The following is a 23,891-nucleotide window of genomic DNA, read 5'->3' on the forward strand; positions in this document are numbered from 1 at the left end:
CCACATAGCTGGCTTCACCTATCACCTTACGGATAGCCTCCTTCCTCCCACTCCTCACCTTGTTAACCTGGTGTCTTCCCCCTTCCTTTTCAGTCCTGAAGAAGGTTCTTGGCCCAAAACTTCGACTGTTTATTCATCCCTGGAGATGCTGCCTGACTTGCTGAGTTCCTCCATCATTTGTGTGTGTTGCTATAGTTTTACCACACGGAACAGTTAGCTGGCAGATTTGATCGTACCAAATAAACTTGTAAGAGATATTTTATGTAAAAGATGCTGGGGACTACTAGTAGAGGAGAAATTCTCATTCCAGCACCTATTGCTCATTTGGAATATGAAGTACAAACTTGTGAAATACCAGTTTTGGAAATGTCATCTAGCATATGCTACTGTTTACATCCATCCAATCACCTAATATTATTTTGTGCTTGGTAATTTTTCTTTTAACTAATGTCCTTGGTTAATAGTTAAGCAGTGTGTCTTCTCTATTCTGGAGTCTTAGACAAAATCACCCTTAACAAAGAAATAGTTAAAATAATAGTTGTCAAGTGAAATTTTTGTTTGTGGTCTCTCTGTGGCAAATGTATAGTTTATGATGCTTAGTTATGATTCTCATACTGGTTGCTATAAATACCTGTGTAAATATTATTACTTAGATGAAATTTTGTAGGATGGGATAAATTTTGGAAGGATTTTCATTGGATATTGCCGAATTGACTTTGGGAAGGAGAGAGAGAAAATTGGCAGAGGGAATAACAGTTTGTAAAGAAGGTTTAAATAACTAAATGAGCATTGGAGACTTCATTTTAGAACCTTTATGCTATCCTTATTCTGGTGTAAATTTGGACACATTTCTCTATAGAAAATCTAATGTGGAAAACTAATCATTAAGATACATTAGTTATCAGCATCAGCATGTGGTTTCTCTTACGCAGGTGCGACTTATAGATGCAGGCTTCATTTGGACAGAGCCTCATTCAAAGAGGTTAAAGGTCAAGCTTACCATTCAAAAGGAGGTAAGATGAAGCTTAATCCTTAACAGCAAACTCACTCAAAGCATTATGTCATGACTTGACATTGTCACTTTATTTTGAATATCATGAAGAATCGTGAATGGAAATTTCAAATGTATTTAAAAATTGACATTTAAAGATGTGTACTGTTACTTCTCTTCAAAATGACACTTGATCATGAGTCCTACACTGCTTTCTTAAGAGTTTGAGCAATGAATCTCCATTTAAATTGGATACAGGTGTCCCCCACTTTTCGAATGTTCGCTTTAGGAAACCTCACTGTTAAGAAAGACCTACATTAGTTACCTGTTTTCACTAACAGAAAGTGTTTTCACTGTTACGAGAAAAGGCAGCACGCGGAAAAAGGCAGCAGCTCTCCCCCGGATTCGGAACGGCATTCTCGCCGGCATTGCTTAAACACATGCCTGTGAGCAGCCGTTAGCAAGATGAGTTCTAGCGTATCGGAGAAGCCTAAAAGAGCTCGTAAGGGTGTTCCACTTAGTGTAAAAACTGAACATAATTAAGGGTTTTGATCGTGGTGAACGAAGTAAGGACAAAGTGAGTTTGGCTTGTGGAAGTTGACGAAGATGATGTTGAAGAGGTTTTGGTATCCCATGACCAAGAACTGATAGATGAAGAGCAGATGCAATTGGAAGAGGAAAGGATAACAATCGAAACCGAATGCAGTAGCGAATGGACCGAAAGTGAAGTTGTCCAGGAACTGAACGTGAAGCAACTGCGAGATTTTCGCTGCAATGATAAAGTACGACTTTAATTTTGAAAGGGTATGTCGGTTTAGGGCATATTTGCAAGATGGTTTGAGTGCTTACAAAGAATTGTATAATAGAAAAATACGCGAGGCTCAGCAGTCAAACATACTGTCGTTTTTCAAGCCTTCCACATCAGCCACAGCAGACGACGAACCTCGACCTTCGACATCGAGGCGGGCAGTCATAGAAGAAGATGACCTGCCTGCCCTGATGGAAACAGACGATGATGAGATGACACCCCAGTGTCCCACCACCACAACCCCCGGGCCGCGGACAGATACCGATTCGCGGAGAATGCAGCTGTAGCCGGGAGGCACCCAGCACATCTTTAAGAAAAATAGCCGTAATAAACAAGCTAATTAATTAGGTGCCGCCTGGCATGTAAATGTTGGCCCAGATCAGAGGCGACGCAATCGGCAATCGCCTCTGATCTGGGCCGACAATTACGTGCCGGGCGGCACCTAATTAATCAGCTTGTTTATTTCGGCTTTTTTCTTAAAGATGTGCTGGGTGCGTCCTGGCCACCGCTGGACCGCTGCATTCTTCGCGGATCGGTATCGGTTCGCTGCCCACCCCAACCTCCGACGACTCAGCCTAACACACCATCATCAGTGTGCTCGGCACTGTCTTCCCGATTCCGGTAAGTGATACTACACTGTACATACATTATTTCTACTTTATATCGGCTGTGTACTTTTACGTGTTATTTGGTGTGATTTGGCAGCTTCATAGCTTAAAGGTTACCGGAGAAAGTGTTTCTGCCGAGAGCGCTTGCTGAGATTTTCGCTACGGAGAACAGTGCAGGCAATGATTGTGGAAAAGTATTTCTACTTTATATAGGCTGTGTATTAATCATATTATTCCTGCTTTTACTATATGTTACTGTTATTTTAGGTTTTATGTGTTATTTGGCATGATTTGATAGGTTATTTTTGGGTCTGCGAATGCTCACAAATTTTTCCCATATAAATAAATGGTAATTGCTTCTTCGCTTTACGACATTCCGGCTTACGAACCATTTCATAGGAACACTCTACCTTCGGATGGCGGGGGAAACCTGTATTCTTAATTTATACTGGGCCAGTTATAACTATGTCAAAGTGCAGTTGCACTTATCCAGAATAAGAAAGTTGCCTGGGAAGCGCTTGTTTATTAGATGAGCTACCTGTGGATAACATTCTCAGTTTTGCATGCCTTATGATGACTTCAGATTTTTTAAAAATTACCTTGCACAATCCACAGCTGGTAAGGTTACTGACTCGGCTGGCTGGCTTTGTTATCTGGATGTCTTCAACTTTTGACATGAGGAACATTTTCTGACCTTATGTACAACTGAAATTATTTATGCTATTAAGTTGTAGTATATAATATTCAATCTATTTTACATTTTCTAATAGCAAGTTTTGTGTGCAGGTAATGAGTGGAACAATATTGCAGCAAGTATTTGTGGTAGATTTTGTCATCCTACCACAGATGTGTGATGATTGCCACCGTGTTGAAGCTAAAGACTACTGGAAAGCAGTAGTGCAAGTTCGCCAGAAGGTGAATAAATTGTTTTTAATGTACAAAAATAATGTACCTTAACATTTTGATGTGAGTAACAGCATTTCATCATTTTGAAAGGTGTAGATATGTGTGTGGAACAAATAGCAGTTAAATGCATAGAATTATTTACTGCAACAAAGCTAATGAAATAACATGGATGAAATAAGGTGCATTATATTGTAACGCAGTTAGAAATTGGCAAGTATGACCTTGCAGACATCACAGAGTTGTGGGTGAAAGAAGATACAGCTGGGAGCTTAACATCCAAGGATATTCATATCGAAAGGGTAGACAGGTGAGCAGAGGGAGTGGCGTGGCTTTGTTGGTTAAAAAAGAAAATATAGATGCCTTATCAGTAGAGTTAAGAAACTGCAAAGGTAAAAAGACCCTGATGGGAGTTATAAGCAAGCATCTGAATAGTAGCCAGGATATGAGATACAAATTACAATGAGAGATAGAAAAGGCATGTAAAAAGGGCAATGTTACAATGGTCATGGGGGATTTCAGTTTGCAGGTAGATTGAAAAATCTGTGTTCGTCCATCGTCATCGATGAAGACCTCGACACCATGATTGGAAAATCGGGCTGGTGTTGGATCTCAAGAGAAGGAATTTGTAAAATGCCTAGCAGATGACTTTTTATAGCAGTTTGTAGTCGAGCCCAACAGGGAGAAGGCAATTCTGAATTAAGTGTGTAATGAACCAGATTTGATTATGGAGTTTAAGGTACAGGAACCCTTAGGAGGCAGTAGTCACTCACTCTGCAGTTTGAGAGGGAGAAGCTAAGGTCAGATGTATCGGTATTACATTGGTGTAAGAGGAATAACAGAGGTATGAGAGAGGAGCCAACCAAAGTTGATTGGAAGGGGACACTAGTAGGGATGATGGTAGAGCAGCAGTGGCTGAAGTTTCTGGGAGTAATTCGGAGGATGCAGGATTCATTCATTCCAATGAAGAAGAAGTGTTTTAAAGGGAGAATGAGGCAACTGTGGCTGATACAGGAAGTCATAGACAGCATAAAAGCAAAAGAAACGGCATATAAAATAGTAAGAATCAGTGGGAAATTAGAGAATGGGGAAACTTTTTAAAACCAGCCATAGACGACTCAAAAAGCAATAAGGATAAAAAAGATGAACTATGAAGGTGAGCCAGCCAATAATATAAAAGAGGTTACCAAAAGTTTTTTAGATGTATAAAGAGTAAAACAGAGGCAAGAGTAGTCATTGGACAGCTGGATGCTCGAGAAGTAGAAATGGAGATTTAAAAAAAACAGCAGGCAAACTGAATAATTACGTATTTTTTATCAGTCTTCACGATGGAAGATGCCAGAAAGTCGAGTGTGTCAGGAGATAGAAATGAGTATAGTTGTTACTACTAAGGAGACAGCACTTAGGAAGAAGAAAGGTCTGAAGGTAGATAAGTTAACTGGACCAGGTAAACACCCCAGGTTTCTGAAAGAGGCGGCTGAAAGAGATTGTGGAGGCATTAGTAGTGATCTTTCAAGAATAGCTAGATTCTGGAATTGTTCTGGAGGATTGGAAAATTGCAAATTTCACTCCACTCTATAAGAAGAGAGAGAGGCACAAGACAGGAAATTATAGGCCAGCTAGCCTGACTTCAATGGTTGACAAGTTGTAAGAATCCATTATTAAAGATGAGGTTTTGGGATTTGAAGGCACTTGATAAAATAGGCATAGTTTCCTATGGGGACAGTTTTTCTGACAAATCTGTTGGAATTCTTTCAGGAAACAACAGGTAGGATAGACAAAGGAGAGTCAGTGGATATTGTTTACTTGGCGTTTCAGAAGGCCTTTGACAAGATGCTGCACATTGGGCTACTAAACATAATAGGAGCCCATGGAATTATAAGAAAGATACGAGCATCGATAGAAGATTGGCTGTCTGGCAGAAGGCAGAAAGTGGAGAAAAAAAACATTGCCTTTACTGGTTAGCTGCTGGTGATTAATGGTGTTCTGCAGGGGCTGATGTTGGGTTCACCACTTTCCATGTTATATGTAAATGATCTGTATGATGGAATTGATGGCTTTGTTGCCTTGTTTGTGGATGTCAAAAGAGGTGGAGGGACAAACAGTGTTGAGGAATTGAGGAGATTGCAGAAAGACTTGGAGAGATTAGGAGAATAGGAAAAGTAGTGTCAGATTTTACAGTGTAGGCAAGTATATGGTCGTGCATTTTGGTAGAAGGAATGAACTTTTTACTGTTGGACTTGGCTGCTCGGGAGGTCGTTCCTGCCTGTGGCCATCGAACATGCAGCTCCTCCTGTGGAGAATCAGACACCCTGAGCCAATAGACTGGTCCTGGACTTATTTTCCATCTGGCATAGTTTGCATTTTGTTGTTTGATTGTTGGTGGTTTTTGTATTGCTATATTTACGCTCTATTCTTGGTTGGTGCGGCTGTAATGAAACCAAATTTCCCTCGGGATTAATAAAGTATATCTATCTATCTACCTAAAGCCTTAAGCTATTTCTAAATAGGGAACAAATTCAGAAATCAGAGGTCAAAAGGACTTGGGATTCCCTAAAGGTTAACTTGCAGTTTGAGTCAGTAGTAAGGAAGGCAAATGCAATGTTAGCATTCTTCGCGTGAGGACTAGAATACAAAACTGAGGGTTTATAAGGCATTGGTCAGACTGCAGTCGTAGTATTGTATTCAGTTTTTGGCCCTATAATTTAAGAAATGATGTTCTGGCATTAGAGGAGCCAGAGGAGGTTTATGAGAATGATCCAAGAATGAAAGAGTTAATGCATGATGACTGTTTGTACTCCTTGGGAGTTTAGAAGAATGAGGGGAGAGTTCTCATTGGAATCTACTGAATATTGAAAGGCTTAGATGAGTGGACGTCGGGTGAATGTTTCCTATAGTGGGAGAGTGTAGGACAAGGGGACCCTAGCCTCAGAACAGAGATGAGAAGAAATTTCTTAGTCAGAGGGTAATGAATTAATGGAGTTCATTGCCACAGAAGACTGGAGGCCAGTCTTTGGGTAGATTTAAAGCAGAGGTAATAGGTTCCTGATTAGTTAAGGTGTTAAAGAGTTACAGTGAGTAGGCAAGAGATTGAGGTTTAGAGGGTAAATAAATCAACCATGATGGATAGTGGTTAATTATTTACATAGCATTAAATAGCACACTGATTTATTTAATAGCTCACTTTGTTAAATGTGTATTTTTTTTTCTGTCACAAATTGGAAGTCCCATGGTGATGTGATATCATTAAATCTTTTCACATAAATACTTGCTTCATTTGTAAAGTTTTATGTATATAGCTACAATATTGTTAGTTACAACAGATGGATTGGTGGATATATAAGCATGAGTGTAAACAACATGTCTGTTTGGAATAATTGGCAAAAAGGATTTTTTGTCATATGTTCATTAGTAAGTACATGTCTTATTCATATGACATTTTCCAGTGAAATTGACTTTCATTCAATAAAGCATTCTAGAACTTGCACTCACTGGCCACTTTATTAGGTACAGGAATGGAACCTTGTGTGTGGTTTTCTGCTGCTGTAGCCTATCCAGTTCAAGGTTTGATGTGTTACGTGTTCAGAGATACTCTTCTGCTGTTGTAACACATGGTTATTCGAGTTACTCTTGCCTTTCTGTAAGCTTGAACCAGTCTGGCCTTTCTCCTCTGACCTCTCGTTAAAAAGATGTTCTTTTCCCCCACAGAACTGTTGCTTACTTGACTGTTTTTTTGTATATCACACCATTTTCTGTAAACTTTAGAGACTTGTGCATGAAAATCCCAGGAGTTCAGCAGTTTCTGAGATACTCAAACCACCCTGTCTGGCACCAACAATCATTCCATGTTCAAAGTCACTTAGCTCACATTTCTTCCCTGTTCTGAACAACAACTGAGCCTCTTGTCTGTATGCTTTTATGCATTGAGTTGCCACAACATGATGTTTGCATTTATGAGTGGCTGTACTGGTGGCTAGTGAGTGTATGTCACATAGTGAAGTACTGGAATTTTTTGTGTTTATTATAAAATAAAAATGAAAATACCTTTTCTATTTTTTTATGTTTGGAATTCCTTAGACTGCACACAAGAAAACTTTTTATTACTTGGAACAATTAATCTTAAAGCATAAGCTACATCAAAATACACTGCGTATCAAAGAAATGCATGGTAAGTGAATATTTATGAAATTGTCTTTTTACCATAGATTGGGAATATCCTAGATTTTCACTGATATTAACCAGATACTTCGGTCATGGTCAGAATTGCATTTTGTTCTGGAAGGTGACAGAGCAGAGCCTTAAATCGTTATTCCCACGGTTCGGGTGTATACTTTCTAATAGTATGAAGTTTGTTATGATTGGTACTGGGACTATAAAGTTTCTTTCATTCCCTGCTATTTTAGAGAATCATAGAGTCATAGAAGACTACAGCATAGAAATTGGCCCTTTAGTTCATCTGGTCTGTGCTGAACTGGTTTTCTGCTTAGTCCCATCAACCGGTACTTGGACCATAGTCCTCCGTACCCTTCTCATCCATGTACTTACTCACGTTACTCTTAAATATTGAAATCAAGCCCACTTCATCCACTGTTTCTGCTGACAGCTTGTCCCACTCTTGCAGCGTTCTGGGTGAAGTAGTTTCCCTTAAATATTGCACATTTCACTCTTATCCTACGACCCCTAGTTCTAGTCTCTCCCAACCACGGTGGAAAATTTTTCTTGTGTTTTCCCTATTTATACTGATAATCTTGTATACCTCTATCTAATCTCCCTTCATTCTCCTGCGCTCCAGGGGATAAAGTCCTAACCTATTCAGCCTCTCCCTGTAACTTGGGTCCTCAAGTTCTGGCAGCATCCTTGGAAATCTTCCGTGTAATCTTTTAATGATATCTTTCCTGATTTGCAAATTACACCTCACAAATGTCTTAAACATCTTTCTGGGTGATTGTTAGATAGTTAGTCAAAATAGATTGTTGAGGAAATTTTCGTCTTAGAGCAAGTTAGTTATTTATTGTCTTTAGAAATAGCTTGCAAGGGAATTCTTCTGGTGAGTGTTGCTGCAACTAGATACAGAAACTAACACTGGACAGCAAATTTTTTCAGAAGTGTTGCTTCCAAAATTATTTTTAGTTATGATAGACGGCTCGAAGCTGAACACAAATACAATTTCAGACTGTTTGTATCATGTAGAAATTTGGAGAAACAGGAAATTATCTTTTATTGAATATAATGTGTTTAAATGCATAACAGTGCTAATGCTTTGCAATAGTTCAACTAAGTTAAAAATGTTTTGTTGATGAGTTTTGTTTGTACTCAGTGTCTGAGGCTTCTCACTTACGTGTCCAACAATAATCAGCCAGCATTGATGGATTCTAGTTTCCCTGATACCATTTCTACGTGACCGCAGTGTCCTGGTGAAATCTTTCACCATGCTTGTCACTGACTGCGCCAAGATTTGCAGGGAAGAAATCTAAATAGGAATGCAGAAAATTAATCCTTTGTGACATGCTGCAGTTCAGTCTTGTGTGCTTTAAGCATGTTGTCAACCAGCTGCACAGAGTTTGGTGCTCTGTAGTAGCTAAGAAAAGTTTCAACAACATTCTTAAATGCCTTCCATGCAATATTCTCTAATCCCACTTGAAGTTCTTTGAATTGCCTCATTGATGACCTGTTTGATTTGTGGACCAACAAAAATGCCTTCGTTAATCTTGGCACCGGTTATTCTGGGAAGCATCCGTCTGAAATATCAAAATCCTTCATGGAAATTTTTGTGCATGGTGACAGCAGATTCCATTCTTGCAGTCTTGAACCTTGTAATTCTGCTTTTGCCTTTGACAAACCCAAATCTCTGACTAGGTCACTTAACCAAATTGAGTTATCAGATGATGCTCACTCGACATAAAGGGTTCAAAATTTCTATTAGTATCAGTGTAATTTTCAGTTCCTGGCTTGTGCATCATTCCTTCATCTTTTGCTTCCTCTAGACTCCATGTGGCTTTGATACTGGAAGACTATCATCATGCAGCACAGGTCTCATGGCTGAAGGGAGATTGGGGCATTCAGTGGATTTCTTTTTTTAGCAGAGAAATCAGGCACACTGGTGAGACAGAAGTAGCAGTCTGCCACATGATCTTTCTGCTCTTGCCATATCATAGGGACAGCGAATGGCATTGACTTCCGAGTACCTCTGAGCCAAGCTCTAAGATTGATAACGCATGTTGCACAGTAACTGTGAGCCCAGGCTTTGTCTTGGTCGCCAGTTTTACACCCCAAGTAGAGCTCATAGGCTTTCTTAATACGAGGAGTCTTTATCAGTCTACGATTTAAACTTACACTTGCCACGAATATAACAGAAAGTATCGCCACTGTTACAACATTGGTGAGACATTCTGCTATCACAAATACTCCTAAAAATACAATTACTTTATTATAATGAGCACACACAATGTTCTACGTGCTTAAAGCATACACATCAATGTGATTGCAAACTAATATTCATGTAATCACAATGCCTAGAACGGTGTGTGTGATGCTTTTATAGGCTTTCTAAAACCTGTCCTGCCATGCAGTGTCTGTCACGCCTAAGCATGCTGAGGTATGCCTGGACAAGATAGAAAATTCTCAGTTTACATTGTGGGTAACATTTTAATTGACTTCAATTATGAATTGAAATAACAAATACAGACAATTTCAAATGGTGCATGATAGGGAGATGTCGTGGTGATTTTCGTGATCAGCAGCCCAAAATCCATTAGATACTTCCAAAAGTATTCAGGAAGCAAAATCTTTGTTGTCCAGTGTAATCATACAATTCGGTTTCCTTTTAAGAAAATAGAAGAATAATAACTAGTTAAACTAATGCAGTTAATTAATTTATTATTTTATTGAATATAAATTTTATAATAAAATACTAAATATTCAGACAAGTGTTAGTATCAAGCTTGAAAATTAATGGAGCTTGAGAAACAGATTGATATTAACTGGAAAATCAAAGTAAAAATTTATTTCAAATATCATATATTTCACTTTAAAAGAAGTACTTTCCTTTCAATACTTCTATGGATTTGGGAGAAAAAGCTTAATAAAAGTAAAATACAGAAATCTGAATTTAAAACAGTTTTAACGCATAACTGGATATTGCTGTCAGATATTATTTTTCCCGCTCCTCTGGTGCTGCCTGTGCTGCTAAATATATGTAGGTTTGGGTAACATTGGAGATTTAGACGTTTCTGGTTTTGTTCCTGACTATCCACTTTTGACATAAGATCAAAATATTGCCAATCCTCGAACTATGACAAACAAATAGAAGATACTAGAAGTACAGGCAGCCTCTGCGGAGAAAGCAGTAAACTGAGTGTTTTCAGTGACTATCTTTGTTAATAACATAGGGTGATATTTAAAAAAATGGTCTTAAAATATCACCTTGATTTCTTTTTTTTCAATTTTGAGATGGCTTACTTGAATGTTACAAATAGCCAAAGTAATCAGTATTAACAATGTTTTGATTTTAGATGGTCTGGATTTTTATTATGGTTCCAAGCAACATGCCCAGAAGATGGTGGACTTCCTACAGTGTACAGTTCCTTGCAGGTTGGTATTAAAGTGTTACAGGCAAAATGGAGCTATTATCGAAGGACTTACATGGTATTAAAGATTTTTCATGGCCAATCAAATAATTATTTAAACTAAGATGGTAGTTCATATGCAGTTTTAAATCTGTCCCGTTTAGCATGCTATACATGGTAGGGTGTTCTCAATGTGGGAAAATGAGTTGCTATTTTCATAGGAATGTACAGTGATTTCTCCCACCAACACTTATAACCATCTGGATCTGAAATGGGTATATGGATGGAGAGTACTTTTCCTCTTGCACTCATTCTCAATCGGTTGCCACTGACCTAATCTGAAACTTTTGTGAGTTACTAACTTGAGCAGCAACAGTGCTACTGAACCATTTGTGAACATGATTTTTAATTATTCTCCCTACCCATAACACATTATTTTTGCTCATTCTATTTCTTCCAAGTGATATTCAACAGTTAATTACCTTTATCTGTTGGAAGGAGGACAAAAGGTGGAAATTTGCCACAAGTTACTTTTGAACCTCATATTCTGAGACTTAATTTGTTCTGGGGTCAGAATCATAGCTTTTTGATAGAACATAATACTGGGGTTTAATGTCATACTGGTTAATAATTACTGTTCGACTTGTCCTTAGGACAGCTCTCATACTCTTGATGCTCATCTCCATGTGCTAATGAGGATCTTGCAGGTTCAACTGTACTAGGTTTACTGTTGCCAACAATTATGTAATTTCTCTTCAATGAGATATTGAGAAATCCAGACTTATTGTCATTACTTCTTGCAAATTATATTCCTTAGCCATTTACTCCACTCTTCTCCAAAGGATTTCTAATAAAACCTGTTTTACTAATTTTAAATTAGAATATCTTGTATGCTGATCATCCTTTTAATGAGGGTATAAGATGTATGTTTTTGAACATCCATTTTAGTTCAAGATGTTGGTGTAAAGTATTTCCAGAAAATACTTTTGGGCTTTTCTTTTAATTGATTACAAAACAAATGTGTGTTTTATATTTTGAAGGTATAAGGCATCTCAGCGCCTTATCTCCCATGATGTCCACAGTAATAGCTACAATTACAAGAGTACCTTCTCTGTGGAAATTGTTCCAGTCTGCAAGGTAGGAAATAATATTTGCTTAAAAACAGCTCCATGTGTCATTGGTGTGAAGATATTGGGTTGGTCTTCAGCTGCTATCCCACTCTACTTCCACTGTTCAGCGCACCTACAATTCTGTCATCTGTATAAAGAGATGTTAAAGTACAGGAAGGAACAGAGCTTAGCTGCTGGAGTTCATTGGTATCTCTGGAACAAGCCTGTAAGAGGGGCGAGATGCACATACTTGCAATGTGCGTCTATGGCTAATATTTAAACAGCAGTGACCTTTATTAAAAAGTTCTTTCACTTTTCTTTGTTTCATTGTGTTACATGGTGCTGCAATCTGTTCTTAATTATTTTTAAAATTAGTATTTTTTAATGTTCTGGTTTCTAAACCATTTCAATTGCTTTACGCAACACACATATAAGTTGCTGGTGAACGCAGCAGGCCAGGCAGCATCTCTAGGAAGAGGTACAGTCGACGTTTTGGGCCGAGACCCTTCGTCAGGACTAACTGAAAGAAGAGCTAGTAAGAGATTTGAAAGTGGGAGGGGGAGATCTGAAATGATAGGAGAAGACAGGAGGGGGAGGGATGGAGCCAAGAGCTGGGCAGTTGATTGGCAAAAGGGATATGAGAGGATCATGGGACAGGAGGCCCAGGGAGAAAGAAAAGGGGGAGGGGGCCAGAGGACAGAGGGAGAAAAAGGAGAAAGAGAAAAAGAATGTGTGTAAATAAATAAATAACGGCTGGGGTACGAGGGGGGGGGGATGGGGCATTAGCGGAAGTTAGAGAAGTCAATGTTCATGCCATCAGGTTGGAGGCTACCCAGACGGAATATAAGGTGTTGTTCCTCCAACCTGAGTGTGGCTTCATCTTTACAATAGAGGAGGCCGTGGATAGACATATCAGAATGGGAATGGGACGTGGAATTAAAATGTGTGGCCACTGTGAGATTCTGCTTTCTCTGGCGGACATGATGTAGGTGTTCAGCGAAATGATCTCCCAGTCTGCGTTGGGCCTCGCCAATATATATAGAAGGCCACATCGGGAGCACGGGACGCAGTATATCACCCCAGCCGACTCAAAGGTGAAGTATCGCCTCACCTGGAACGACTGTCTGGGGTCCTGAGTGGTGGTGAGGGAGGAAGTGTAAGGGCATGTGTAGCACCTGTTCCGCTTACAAGGATAAGTGCCAGGAGGGAGATTGGTGGGGAGGGATGGGGGGGACGCATGGACAAGGGAGTCGCGTAGGGAGTGATCCCTGCGGAAAGTGGGGGGGGAGGGAAGGATGTGCTTAGTGGTGGGATCCCGTTGGAGGTAGCGGAAGATTGCTTTACGATGTATTTAATTCTGGAGAAATTTATAACTGTGTCAGAAACCTTTGACAGCAACGACCTGCCAATAGTTGTCTGGACAGTGCTGAGGTGTGGTTTGAGGCTCGATTAATAATTGTCTGTTACACATATTAAAAAGAAGGCAAATTTGAGGCCTTAAGAATGATCCATTCCATGGGTGATGTAGTAGCATTTAAGTCAGGCATTGGCATTGGTGCTGGAGAGAGGGAGAGCAGTATGGTATATGGGTTAAGGTACTGATCATTGAGGCTTAAGACATTTATTTAATCTTCCAGAATATGTACATTTCAATGTAATGATTTCCAAAAAAAATTATGCCAACTTACAACAGGATTTTCAGTTTGTGTAGTGTCGATGCACTCATAATGATATGAAATTAATTTTAAACTTGTGGCTCTGGAAGAGAAATAATCGAGCAACATGTTCACATATGTTTATTTATCCTTTTGGATTCCAAAGACAAGATCTTAAATTTTATTTGATTAGTTTTCTGTCTCTGAATATCACTAGGAATAAAGGCATACACTATGTTTTATAAATGAAGAGTGAATTCAGAAATCGGAAATGCAAAGGGACCTGTGGGTCCTAGTGCAGAATTCCCTAAAGATTAAATTTCAGGTTGAACTGGTAGTAAGAAAGGCAAATGCAATGTCAGCATTTATTTCAAAAGGACTATAATATACTGTAAAAACAAGGATTTAATGCAGAGGCTTTAGAAGGCATTTGAAGCACATTTGAAGGATTGTGAGCAGTTTTGGGCCCCATATTCAGAAAGGATATGCTGGCATTGGAGAGGGTCCAGATGAGGCTTATGAGAAGGGTCAGTGTATAAGGACTGTTTGATGGCTCTAAGCCTTAACTTGTTGGAGTTGAGAAGAATGAGGGGGTGGGGGTGGGGGAATCTCATTGAAACCTACCAAATTTTGGAAAGCCTGTGTGGAGAGGATGTCTTTAGTGTGAGATTCTAGCACCTCAGGACACAACCTTAAAATAAAAGAATGTCACTTTAGAGTAGAGTTGAGGAATTTCTTTAATCAGAGTGTAGTGAGTCTGTGGAATTTGTTGCCCCAGATGGCTGTGGAGGCCCAGTCCTAAGGTATATTTAAAGTGGAGTTAGACAGGTACTTAATTAGTAAGGATGTCAAAGATTATGGGGAGAAGGCTGGAAAACGGGGCTGAGAGAGAAAATGAATTTACCATGAATGAATGGTAGAGCGAACTTGATGGGCTGAATATCCTAATTCTGCACCTATGACATAATGGTCTTAATCCTGTAGTGGCATTCAGCTCTAGGTGATATTGATGTTATAAAACTCTTTTTGATACTCTTAATAAATTATTTGTTTAGTATTTTGAAATAGAGTATACAAATTTCTCTATATGTCTGTTCTCTAGATCTGCATGCAGCCTGGGAAAATATTTTTGTGCTCATCTTGTTGATTTCTATAACTTTAATTCTACATATGCACTGATTGTACCATACTATCATATCTGCTATTCAGTAATGTGGCCACCAAGATTTAAAATGAAATCTTGAAAGTAAGGTAAAGAAAATGGAACTTGGAGTCATAAAGTCATAGAAAAGTACAGCACAAACACCAGCCCTTAGGCCCATCCAGTCCGTGCCGAACCGTTTAAACCACCTACTCCCATCAGCATGCATTGCGACCATACCCCTCCGTACCCCTACCATCCATATACCTATCCAAACCTCTTAAACATTGCAGTCAAGCATGCTTAATTGGACATAATGCTGTACATTTTAAAAAGTACATAAAGTAGAAGATACTTCCAGTAACAAACTTGAACGTAAAAAAAAGCAAATATTATTGTGCAACAGAGTCTTTGCTGTATTCTGCAGCCTACTTTGGTTTCTCCTTTTATAGGACAATCTGGTATGCTTGCCACCACGTGTAGCCCAGAGCCTTGGAAACATGAGTCAGATATGTGTTTGTGTTCGAGTGACTAGTGCTGTGCACCTCATCGATCCTACCAGCTTGCAGAGTAAGTTTTTGCAGACTCGTGCTTCAATTTTAATTGAATTCTAGAAATTTATTGTATAGGAAGGGAGCATTTCTGGAGGTGGGAGAACCTACATTTATTTGTGGTAGCTTTTAATTTTACCTTTGTAATTTAACAGTAGTTTATTTCATTGATGCAGTAAAGAAAAGAATGCGCAACAGATATCTTAATTTACTTTTTCATTACTTACAGTTGCAGAAATTGATGGTTCTACTTATTGGCGCTACCCTTTTTACAGTCTGTGTCAGCCTGGGCAGCTGGAGGAATTTATTGTAATAGATATTGAAGTAATTGGAGACAACAAAAATGTGCCTGGTACAGGCACAAAATCCACCAGGGTAAGTAGACAGATGATTTCTGAGGGACGAAGAAGGCAAAATGCAAAGTAACACTGCCAAAGAGAAAAAATGAAAACAGAATGATGGTTAATATAAAAGGTATCTCAAAAATCTTATTTCAAAGGTATTGAATATAGATATTTCTCCCCATCCTATTACTGCTATCTTTGGATTACCTAAAATTTCCAGCAATCTTTCCTCTTCAGCCCGTAGATTGATTGCATTTCTTACTTTAATGGCGAAAAGATGTATTCTACAACATTGGAAGGAGATTAATGCTCCAACTACGTTCTTTTGGTTTTCCCAGACGATACTATGTTTAAATTTGGAGAAAATTAGAAGTAATCTTTATGATTCTTCAGTTAAATTTGAACAGACCTGGAGATCTTTTATTCAACATTTTCATTTAATGTAACTTTTTTTCTGTCTCTGTCCATATTTACATTCCCTTCTTGCTTTTTAACTGTTCTTAATGGAGGTCGGGTTTGAGGACGTGATTGTTTTAAGTTGTTTAACTCTACTTGATACCTAGTTAGCCCATTGCTTTGCTTTGCTTTTTAGATTAGTTGCATGGTGGTTTTTTTTGGGGTTTTTTTTTGGTTTTTTTTTTCTTTCCTTATTGACATGTATGAAAATTAGTATACTATTATATTACCTTGTTATTTTATATCTAAACTGCACTGTTTGTATTAACTTCTTTTTGTGTATTAATATCTCTTGTAAAGTTATATTGCAACAGTGTATCAGTGCCTATATGGTTTACCTTTTGTGTACTAATTCAATAAAAAGATTTAAAAAGAAAAGAAAAATCACCTGATGGCAATTACATAGTAAATGGGTAGTGAGAGGCATGATTTGATCGATTAAGGTGATATATGCTCAGTGGTGCAGCTAATAGAGCCACTGCCTCACAGTGCCAGAAACCTTGGTTTAATCTTGAATTTGGGTGCCATCTCTGTGATATTTGCATGTTTTCCCTATGACCATATGGGTTTCGTCCAGGTGCTCCAGTTTCTAAAAACTTCCAAAACCTGTCATTAGTGATTGCTCAAGAATCACTAAATTCTGGAATGGTTCTGGAGGACTGGAAAATTGCAAATGTCACTCCAAGAAAGGAAGGAGGCAGAAGAAAGGAAATTATAGGCCAGTTAGCCTGACTTCAGAGGTTGGGAAGATGTTGAAGATGAGGTTGCGGGGTACTTGGAAGCACATGATAAAATAGGCCACAGGCAGCATTGTTTCCTTAAGGGGAAATCTTGCCTGACAAATCTGTTGGAATTCTTTGAGGAGATAACAGGCAGTATAGACAAAGGAGAGACAGTGGATGTCATTTGCTTGAATTTTCAGAAGGCCTTTGGCATGAAGCTGCTAAACAAGATAAGAGCCCAAGTATTACAGAAAAGATAATAGCATGGATAGAAGACTGGCTGACTGGCAAGAGGTAAAGAATGGGAATAAAGGAGGCCTTTTCTGGTTGGCTGCTGATAACTAGTGGTGTTTGTTTATTTTTATGTACTTGTTGAAATACAGTGCCGATTAGGCCCTTCTGGCCCTTCAAGCCATGCCGCCCAGCAACCCCAGATTCAACACTAGCCTAATCATGGAACAATTTATAATGACCAATTAACCTACCATTCAGTACGTCTATGGACTGTGGTAGGAAACTGGAGCACTTGGTTCTTTTCACGTTATATGTCAATGATTTGACTGACAGAATCGATGGCTGTGTGCCCAAGTTTGCAGACATTGTGAAAATAGGTGGAGGGGCAGGTAGTGTTGAGGAAGCAGGGAGCCTGCAGAAAGACTTAGATTTGGAGAATGGGCAAAGCAGTGGCAGATGTAATATAATGTAGGGAGTGTATGATCATCCACTTGGGTATAGGGATTAAAGGCATAGACTACCTTCTAAATGAGGAAAAAATTCAAAAAATCAGAAGTGCAAAGGGACTTGGGAGCTCTTGTGCTGGATCCCCTAAAGCTGACTTGCAGGTTGAATCGGTGGTAAGGAAAGCAAATGCAATGTTATTACTCATTTTGAGAGTACTATAATATAAAATCTAGGATGTAATGCTGAGGCTTTATAAGGGAACACTTGAAGTATTATGATCAGGTTACGGCGAGAAGGCAGGAGAATTGAATTGAGAGGATAATAAATCAGCCACGATGTTATGGCGGAGTAGACTTGATGGGCTGAATGGCATAATTCTGCACCTATGTCTTATGGTCATTTTGGGCCACAGCTGCGGCAAGGCTGATCACTGGAACCTGGCTGCAGTGGAAGGAAACCTTCATGGACTACATCGAACCCCTACCAATTTTACCAGTGGCAAAGCTCGAGGAAGCAATGAAACTCAAGCCGTTCTGCATGCACTTAGGAGAACTCAGGCAGAAATAGAATGAATCTGAACTGATAAGACTCATTTGAGGGACACAGGACAATGTCTTTATGACATGCTTCAGGTTCTCACATCCGTGACACACCCTTGACAAAAATATAGATGAGTTTATCACTCAGTTGACCCTAGTGATGCAGGAATGCAAGTATAAAGATATTCTCTTGAGCAAGTGATGCTTATCCAAGCATAGATTGTTGGAGTCTAAGATGGGAGGACAAAGGAGAGTCTCCTGTCTGAAAAGTACAATTTGTCCTGTGATGAAGTATTCTCCACAGCTCGCCACTGGGAGGTGGTCTTCAGCCCTCTCCTGAAAACGTCAATGTTTACCATTGAATACTAACCCACAGCCTACAGTCATCCCAGATGTCACCTAAGTCTCCACGGAGATGCCATCGCTGTGGTGAAGATCATGCCCAGTGGTCTGATACAAGCATCAAAAGACACTCTGCCCATTCTGTCAGAAGATATGGTACCTCAAGAAGGTGTGCTTTGCGAAGCAATGTGCCATGAGAAAACAGTGGAGTTCAACCATCAACTCCACAAGGATACAGCCGAAGCAAAGAAGTGAGCATTATTTTCTGACCCCATGACATGGCCCACCGAAACCAGCCTTCTTGGTTACACTCGCAGTGGACAACCAGCTTGTGAAATTTAAAGTGGACACTGGATCAGTCATGACCTTGGTAAGTGAATTATCCATATGCCGGATTCTAAAATTCTGATCGCCTGTGTTCCGCAGCTACACTGGAGGTAGCATGGACACGGGAAATCTGCGGTGTCTTTATGGCAGACATTATTATACAGTGGGACCTGTTTTACTTACCTGTGCATGTGGTCAAGGGGAGGCCAGTAGCCTAATTTGCTGGGCAGAAATCGGATTAAAAAGATGCCATTGGTGCAGTCCTACATCAACTGTACTGAGGGGAACCTCGCATTGAATTCTCTATTACAAAAGCACTGGCTGGTTTTCCAAGCTGACACTTCAGATCAATACTGTTGACCCGAAGGGGAATTGCCAGCTGAAGTTTTAACACGGCCCTCCCAGTGCCGTATGCGAACTTGACTGGCTACAGAGAGCAGATCTGCGGCAGGCTCTTCAGCAGAGAATTTGTGCAAGCAAGGGGCTATGAAACAAAAATATGACATGCTCACTGTGGTAGGCTGAGAATGTTTGATACAGACAAAATCTACACCGGCATCCCACAGGAAGAAAACTGGCCTTTGGCTGTCATCTGGCATTATCATGGTCAAGTAGTAGAGCTTGTGCTGCCAGATAGACAAATTGTGAGACTTCATTTGGATCATGTAAACTGCTGGGGTACCCGGGGAAGCTACAGAAGTGTCCTCTACTGATAAAGTCAGTGTCCCAGCAGGTGAACCAATGGACACTTCATCAAGAGGAGATTCGCAGTCCACTGCCTTTATCAGCTAACCAGGATGGCACAGAAAGAGAAGTTAACCCCTGTAGTGGTCCTCAAGGTTGCACCAACCATTTGATGGGCACCAAGCGGGGTAGACATTTCAACATTTTTCTCAGTTTACTACACTTATTCCTTTCCTCTGTGATTCCCATCTATGGGGGGAGGAGGGACGTACTGTCTCAGATTGATTGCGTGGTGAATTGTTTAGGCCTGCTATGCGCAGAGGGCTCTCTCTTTTGGGAATGGGCTTTCAAGCATGTTGTTGACTTGGCTTGTCTAGTTCATAGCTCCTGCACTTTACTGTTACTAACATAACTCAGTAAAATCACTACTGTACTCCATTGTTATTCTTGCTCTGCGCTTATGTAACAAATTGACCTTTGTACCCTTAGTGTATAGGTGAGTGGTAGATTCTGGGAGGATTTGATGAGAATGAGGTGGAAGTAAATGATTCAATGTAGGATCAGTGTAAATGAGCAGATACTGGTTGATGCAGACTCTGACTTGCATTGAGAGAAACACTGCCATTTGTTTCATTTGTTCTCATTTGGATTTTTGTCTTTTTATTATTCTCCTCCATAGTCTAGATGTCTTGAACATTGTATCCTATAACTAAATGTCAATACAGATTCTGTTTATTTCCTTCCATTGGACATGGACTGCATCTCCATTCCGTCATAGTGATATATTCACCAATTCTACAACTGTGTTGCATGTAAAAAAAAATATTCGCTGTATTTATTGAAAGCAAAGAAAACTTTCATTTCTTACATATGAGACATTGGAATTATCTAACTCAACAAAGATACATTTTCACATTTTCCCTCACAAATTTTGATAATGTAATGTGTATTCCAACCTTCATAAACTTTGTCAACCAGTTTTGTTCCTGTTGCCCATTTCTTGCCAAATTCTGTTCACCTAAGTGGTAGGAAAGACATAGGTGTCAACTCTGGAATTACCTCCTCAACTTCTCCACTCTATATTTCCATCATTTCTTTTAAGACGTTTTTAAAACTTACTTCTTTGAGCAAGCTTTTGTTGGACGGCCCCAGTGATCTCTTTAAGTGCCATGTTCAGTTTGTTAGATTAAATTTCTGTGATATAATGTACATTGAGATACTCGCTACACTTTATACCAAGCTGCCAACAGAAATTTAAAATAAGTTAGTACTTAACTGATTCCACAGTAATCCCTCTGTAATCGGGTTACTGTACAACATTGGTCAACTATTAACAAAACTATTTTTTTAGATATCATCATTAAAACTTTTCCATTTGGATAAGTTGGTTTAGCTACTTTTTGATAGTTTTCTAAAGGTGTACATTTGCAGATGCATACAGTTTGTAGGGCTAATTTCTGGAAAATGTAGAAGTCAGAACTGTTAAAGATTTTCACTAAAGTGCAATTAATTTTAACAGTTATGTAGCCCTACAGAAGCAATCTAAATGGCAAAAATGTTTGTCAAAATAAGTAAGTTATGCTTTAAATTCTTATGTTCTCTTTCATATTTTTATTCTAGCATACGTTGGCTGAGGCCTGGGTACAAAAAACATCTGAAATGAACACCAATCAACAGTACTATTGTCGTACTCATTTGGGGCATTTACTTAATCATGGTGACCTGGTGTTGGGGTTAGTAATTTCCTATATAAAAAATAGTTAACTATAAAGCATTATGGCATGAGATGTGAATTGTCTTCTAAGATGGTAGATCTGAAACATTTATACTCAAATCTGTGAATTTTGCTTCTTATTCACAAGCTAGTTATTTTCATCTTACAAAATCTCTGCATAGTATTGTGTTCTTAAAGATAAGGTTCTTATAATGAGTGAGTATGTGTGTGTGTGTGCCTGCGCACATGTTGAAAGATTTATTTGAATTTTTAAAAAATTGCTTTTAATTAATAGGTTTGATTTGGTTAATTCAAATCTCAATGATGAACACGTGAATAAAATGAATCCTCAACGAGTTCCTGATGTGGTAAGAAGCAATCTTATATAATAAAATAGAAATATTTTGTTAACTATCTTCTAAAGAATGAATTTGATGTTTATTACAACACAGAACCAAAATGCCCGTTTTGTAATACAGTGGACTCCAGTTAATTGGGACATGTGCAAACTAGTACATTCTGGCCCAATTCAGCAGTTTCCTCAATTAGCTGAAGTTTCATGGAATAGTTAAAAAGGTATAAAAAAGACAAACTATTGTTTGACTGAGTAACAAGTTATGTATTTAAATGAATTACAGACAAATTAGAACACCAACAATACTACTACCATACTATAATATAGCATTAATGGTAAGACCCTTGGCAGTGTGGAGGATCTTAGGGTCCGAGCCCATAGGACGCTCAAAGCAGCTGCGCAGGTTGAGTCTGTGGTTAAGAAGGTGTATGGTGTATTGCCTTCATCAATCGTGGAATTGAATTTAGGAGCCAAGAAGTAATGTTGCAGCTATATAGGACCCTGGTCAGACCCCACTTGGAGTACTGTGCTTGGATCTGGTCGCCTCACTACAGGAAGGATGTGGAAGCCACAGAAAGGGTGCAGAGGAGATTTACAAGGATGTTGCCTGGATTGGGGAGCATGCCTTTTGAAAACAGGTTGAGTGAACTCGGCCTTTTCTCCTTGGAGAGGTGACCTGATAGAGGTGTATAAGATGATGAGAGGCATTGATTGTGTGGGTAGTCAGGGGCTTTTTCGGAGGGCTGAAATGGTTGCCACAAGATGACACAGGTTTAAGGTGCTGGGGAGTAGGTACAGAGGAGATGTCAGGGGTAAGTTTTTTACTCAGAGAGTGGTGAGTGCATGGAATGGGCTGCCAGCAATGGTGGTGGAGGCGGATACGATAGGGTCTTTTCAGAGACTTTTGGATAAGTACATGGAGCTTAGAAAATAGAGGGCTATAGGTAAGTCTAGTAATTGCTAAGGTAGGGACATATTTGGCACACCTTTGTGGGCCGAAGGGCCTGTATTGTGCTGTAGGTTTTTTATTTTTTTTGTTGGCGTGTGCCTGCGTGCGTGTGTCCGTGATGATGTCTTTTTCATGGCTTTTTACAAGATGCGGAACGAGAGAGAGACTGCATGGTGCTACTCCTCCCACAGACATTTTCTCAGTATTTTCTCTTTATTTTATGAGGTTGAGTTGTGATCTTGACACTCAGCCCAGCACGGATGGAAAGCATACTCGGGAGCGGACCCGACTGGTTTTGAACCCGGGAACCTCCACTCCTGGGTCCGGCACCGATGTCATTGCGCCACCAGCCGGCCCGGTTTTCTATGTTTCTATGCATGTTTCTATAAAACTGTATTAGTTCCTAATAGTTCTTGACAGAGGAACTCATCCAATGTATGCAGATGTGCTCTTTTGGTTGACTATAAATGAACAAAATCCATCCACAAAATGCTGGAGGAATGAACTTAAGGTAGAGCAACCTCCTCACCTCCTATCACATACATAACATTTCTCTTTGGCATGTTAGACGTCCTCCTCTACAAAAAGACAACACAATAGTTGTTCAAAGCCTCAGCTGTTTCCGTATAACCCAATATTAATTCCTGTTTCTTGTCTTCCAAGTCCCAATCTCCCAGTTTCTAACTACTCTTTACGATTTTGTATACGTGATCTTTTAGTTCGTTGCCGCCTTTTATTGCCTTAGTTATCCAAGGCAAGAGGCCAGTTAGCTTAATGCCTGTGATCTGTAAAGTGATGCTTGGATTTAGAGGTGATTTATTAGCATAGATACAGGATTGGTTAACAATAGACAGTAGAGAGTTGGGATAAATGGATGTTCATCTGACTGGCAATCAGCAGTGAGTGGGGTGCTTCAGGGGTGGGTGCTGACCCTGCAGCTTTTCACTGTACACATTAATGATTTGGAAGAAGGGTCTGTGTGTAGTTTATCTAAATTTGCTGACGACGTGAAATTGAGTGGAAAAGCAAACTCTGCAGAGGATACAAAGATTCTGTAGAGAGGTATGGTAGGCTAAATGAGTGACCAAGCGGCTGACAAATGGTATACAATGTTGGTAAATACGAGGTCATCCACTTTGGATGTAAAAATAGAACAGATTGTTATTTAAATGGTGTAAGGTTGCAGCATGCTGTTACGCAGAGGAATTTGGAACTGTTGGTGTGAATTGTAAAAGGTTGGTTTGCAGTACAACAGGTACAAAGAAGGCAAATACAATGTTGCTCTTCATTGATAGAGGGATTAAGTTTAAGAGCAGGAAGGTTTTGCTACAACCGTACAGTGTACTGTTGAGGCCACGCCTGCAGTGCTGAGTGCAGTTCTGCTCTCCTTTGAGAGAAGATGTACTGGTTTTGGAGTTGGTGCCGAAGAGGTTCGCCAGATTGATTC

General features: G+C 39.5%; 1 protein-coding gene across 2 annotated transcripts in view; it reads left to right on the forward strand.

Moving 5' to 3' along the window:
• Positions 1–23,891, forward strand: part of LOC140193648 (60S ribosomal export protein NMD3-like) — a 49,322-nt gene that overhangs the window by 15,244 nt on the left and 10,187 nt on the right. For both annotated transcript variants that reach the window (XM_072250808.1, XM_072250809.1), the window contains exons 4-12: positions 933–1,013; positions 3,194–3,322; positions 7,388–7,478; positions 10,822–10,900; positions 11,916–12,012; positions 15,233–15,350; positions 15,561–15,706; positions 21,047–21,159; positions 21,436–21,508. In XM_072250808.1, coding sequence (XP_072106909.1) covers positions 933–1,013; positions 3,194–3,322; positions 7,388–7,478; positions 10,822–10,900; positions 11,916–12,012; positions 15,233–15,350; positions 15,561–15,706; positions 21,047–21,159; positions 21,436–21,508 — 927 coding nt within the window. The remainder of the gene's footprint in view (positions 1–932; positions 1,014–3,193; positions 3,323–7,387; positions 7,479–10,821; positions 10,901–11,915; positions 12,013–15,232; positions 15,351–15,560; positions 15,707–21,046; positions 21,160–21,435; positions 21,509–23,891) is intronic.

Source organism: Mobula birostris, unplaced genomic scaffold (assembly GCF_030028105.1).
Source record: "Mobula birostris isolate sMobBir1 unplaced genomic scaffold, sMobBir1.hap1 scaffold_672, whole genome shotgun sequence".
Lineage (NCBI taxonomy): Eukaryota > Metazoa > Chordata > Chondrichthyes > Myliobatiformes > Myliobatidae > Mobula > Mobula birostris.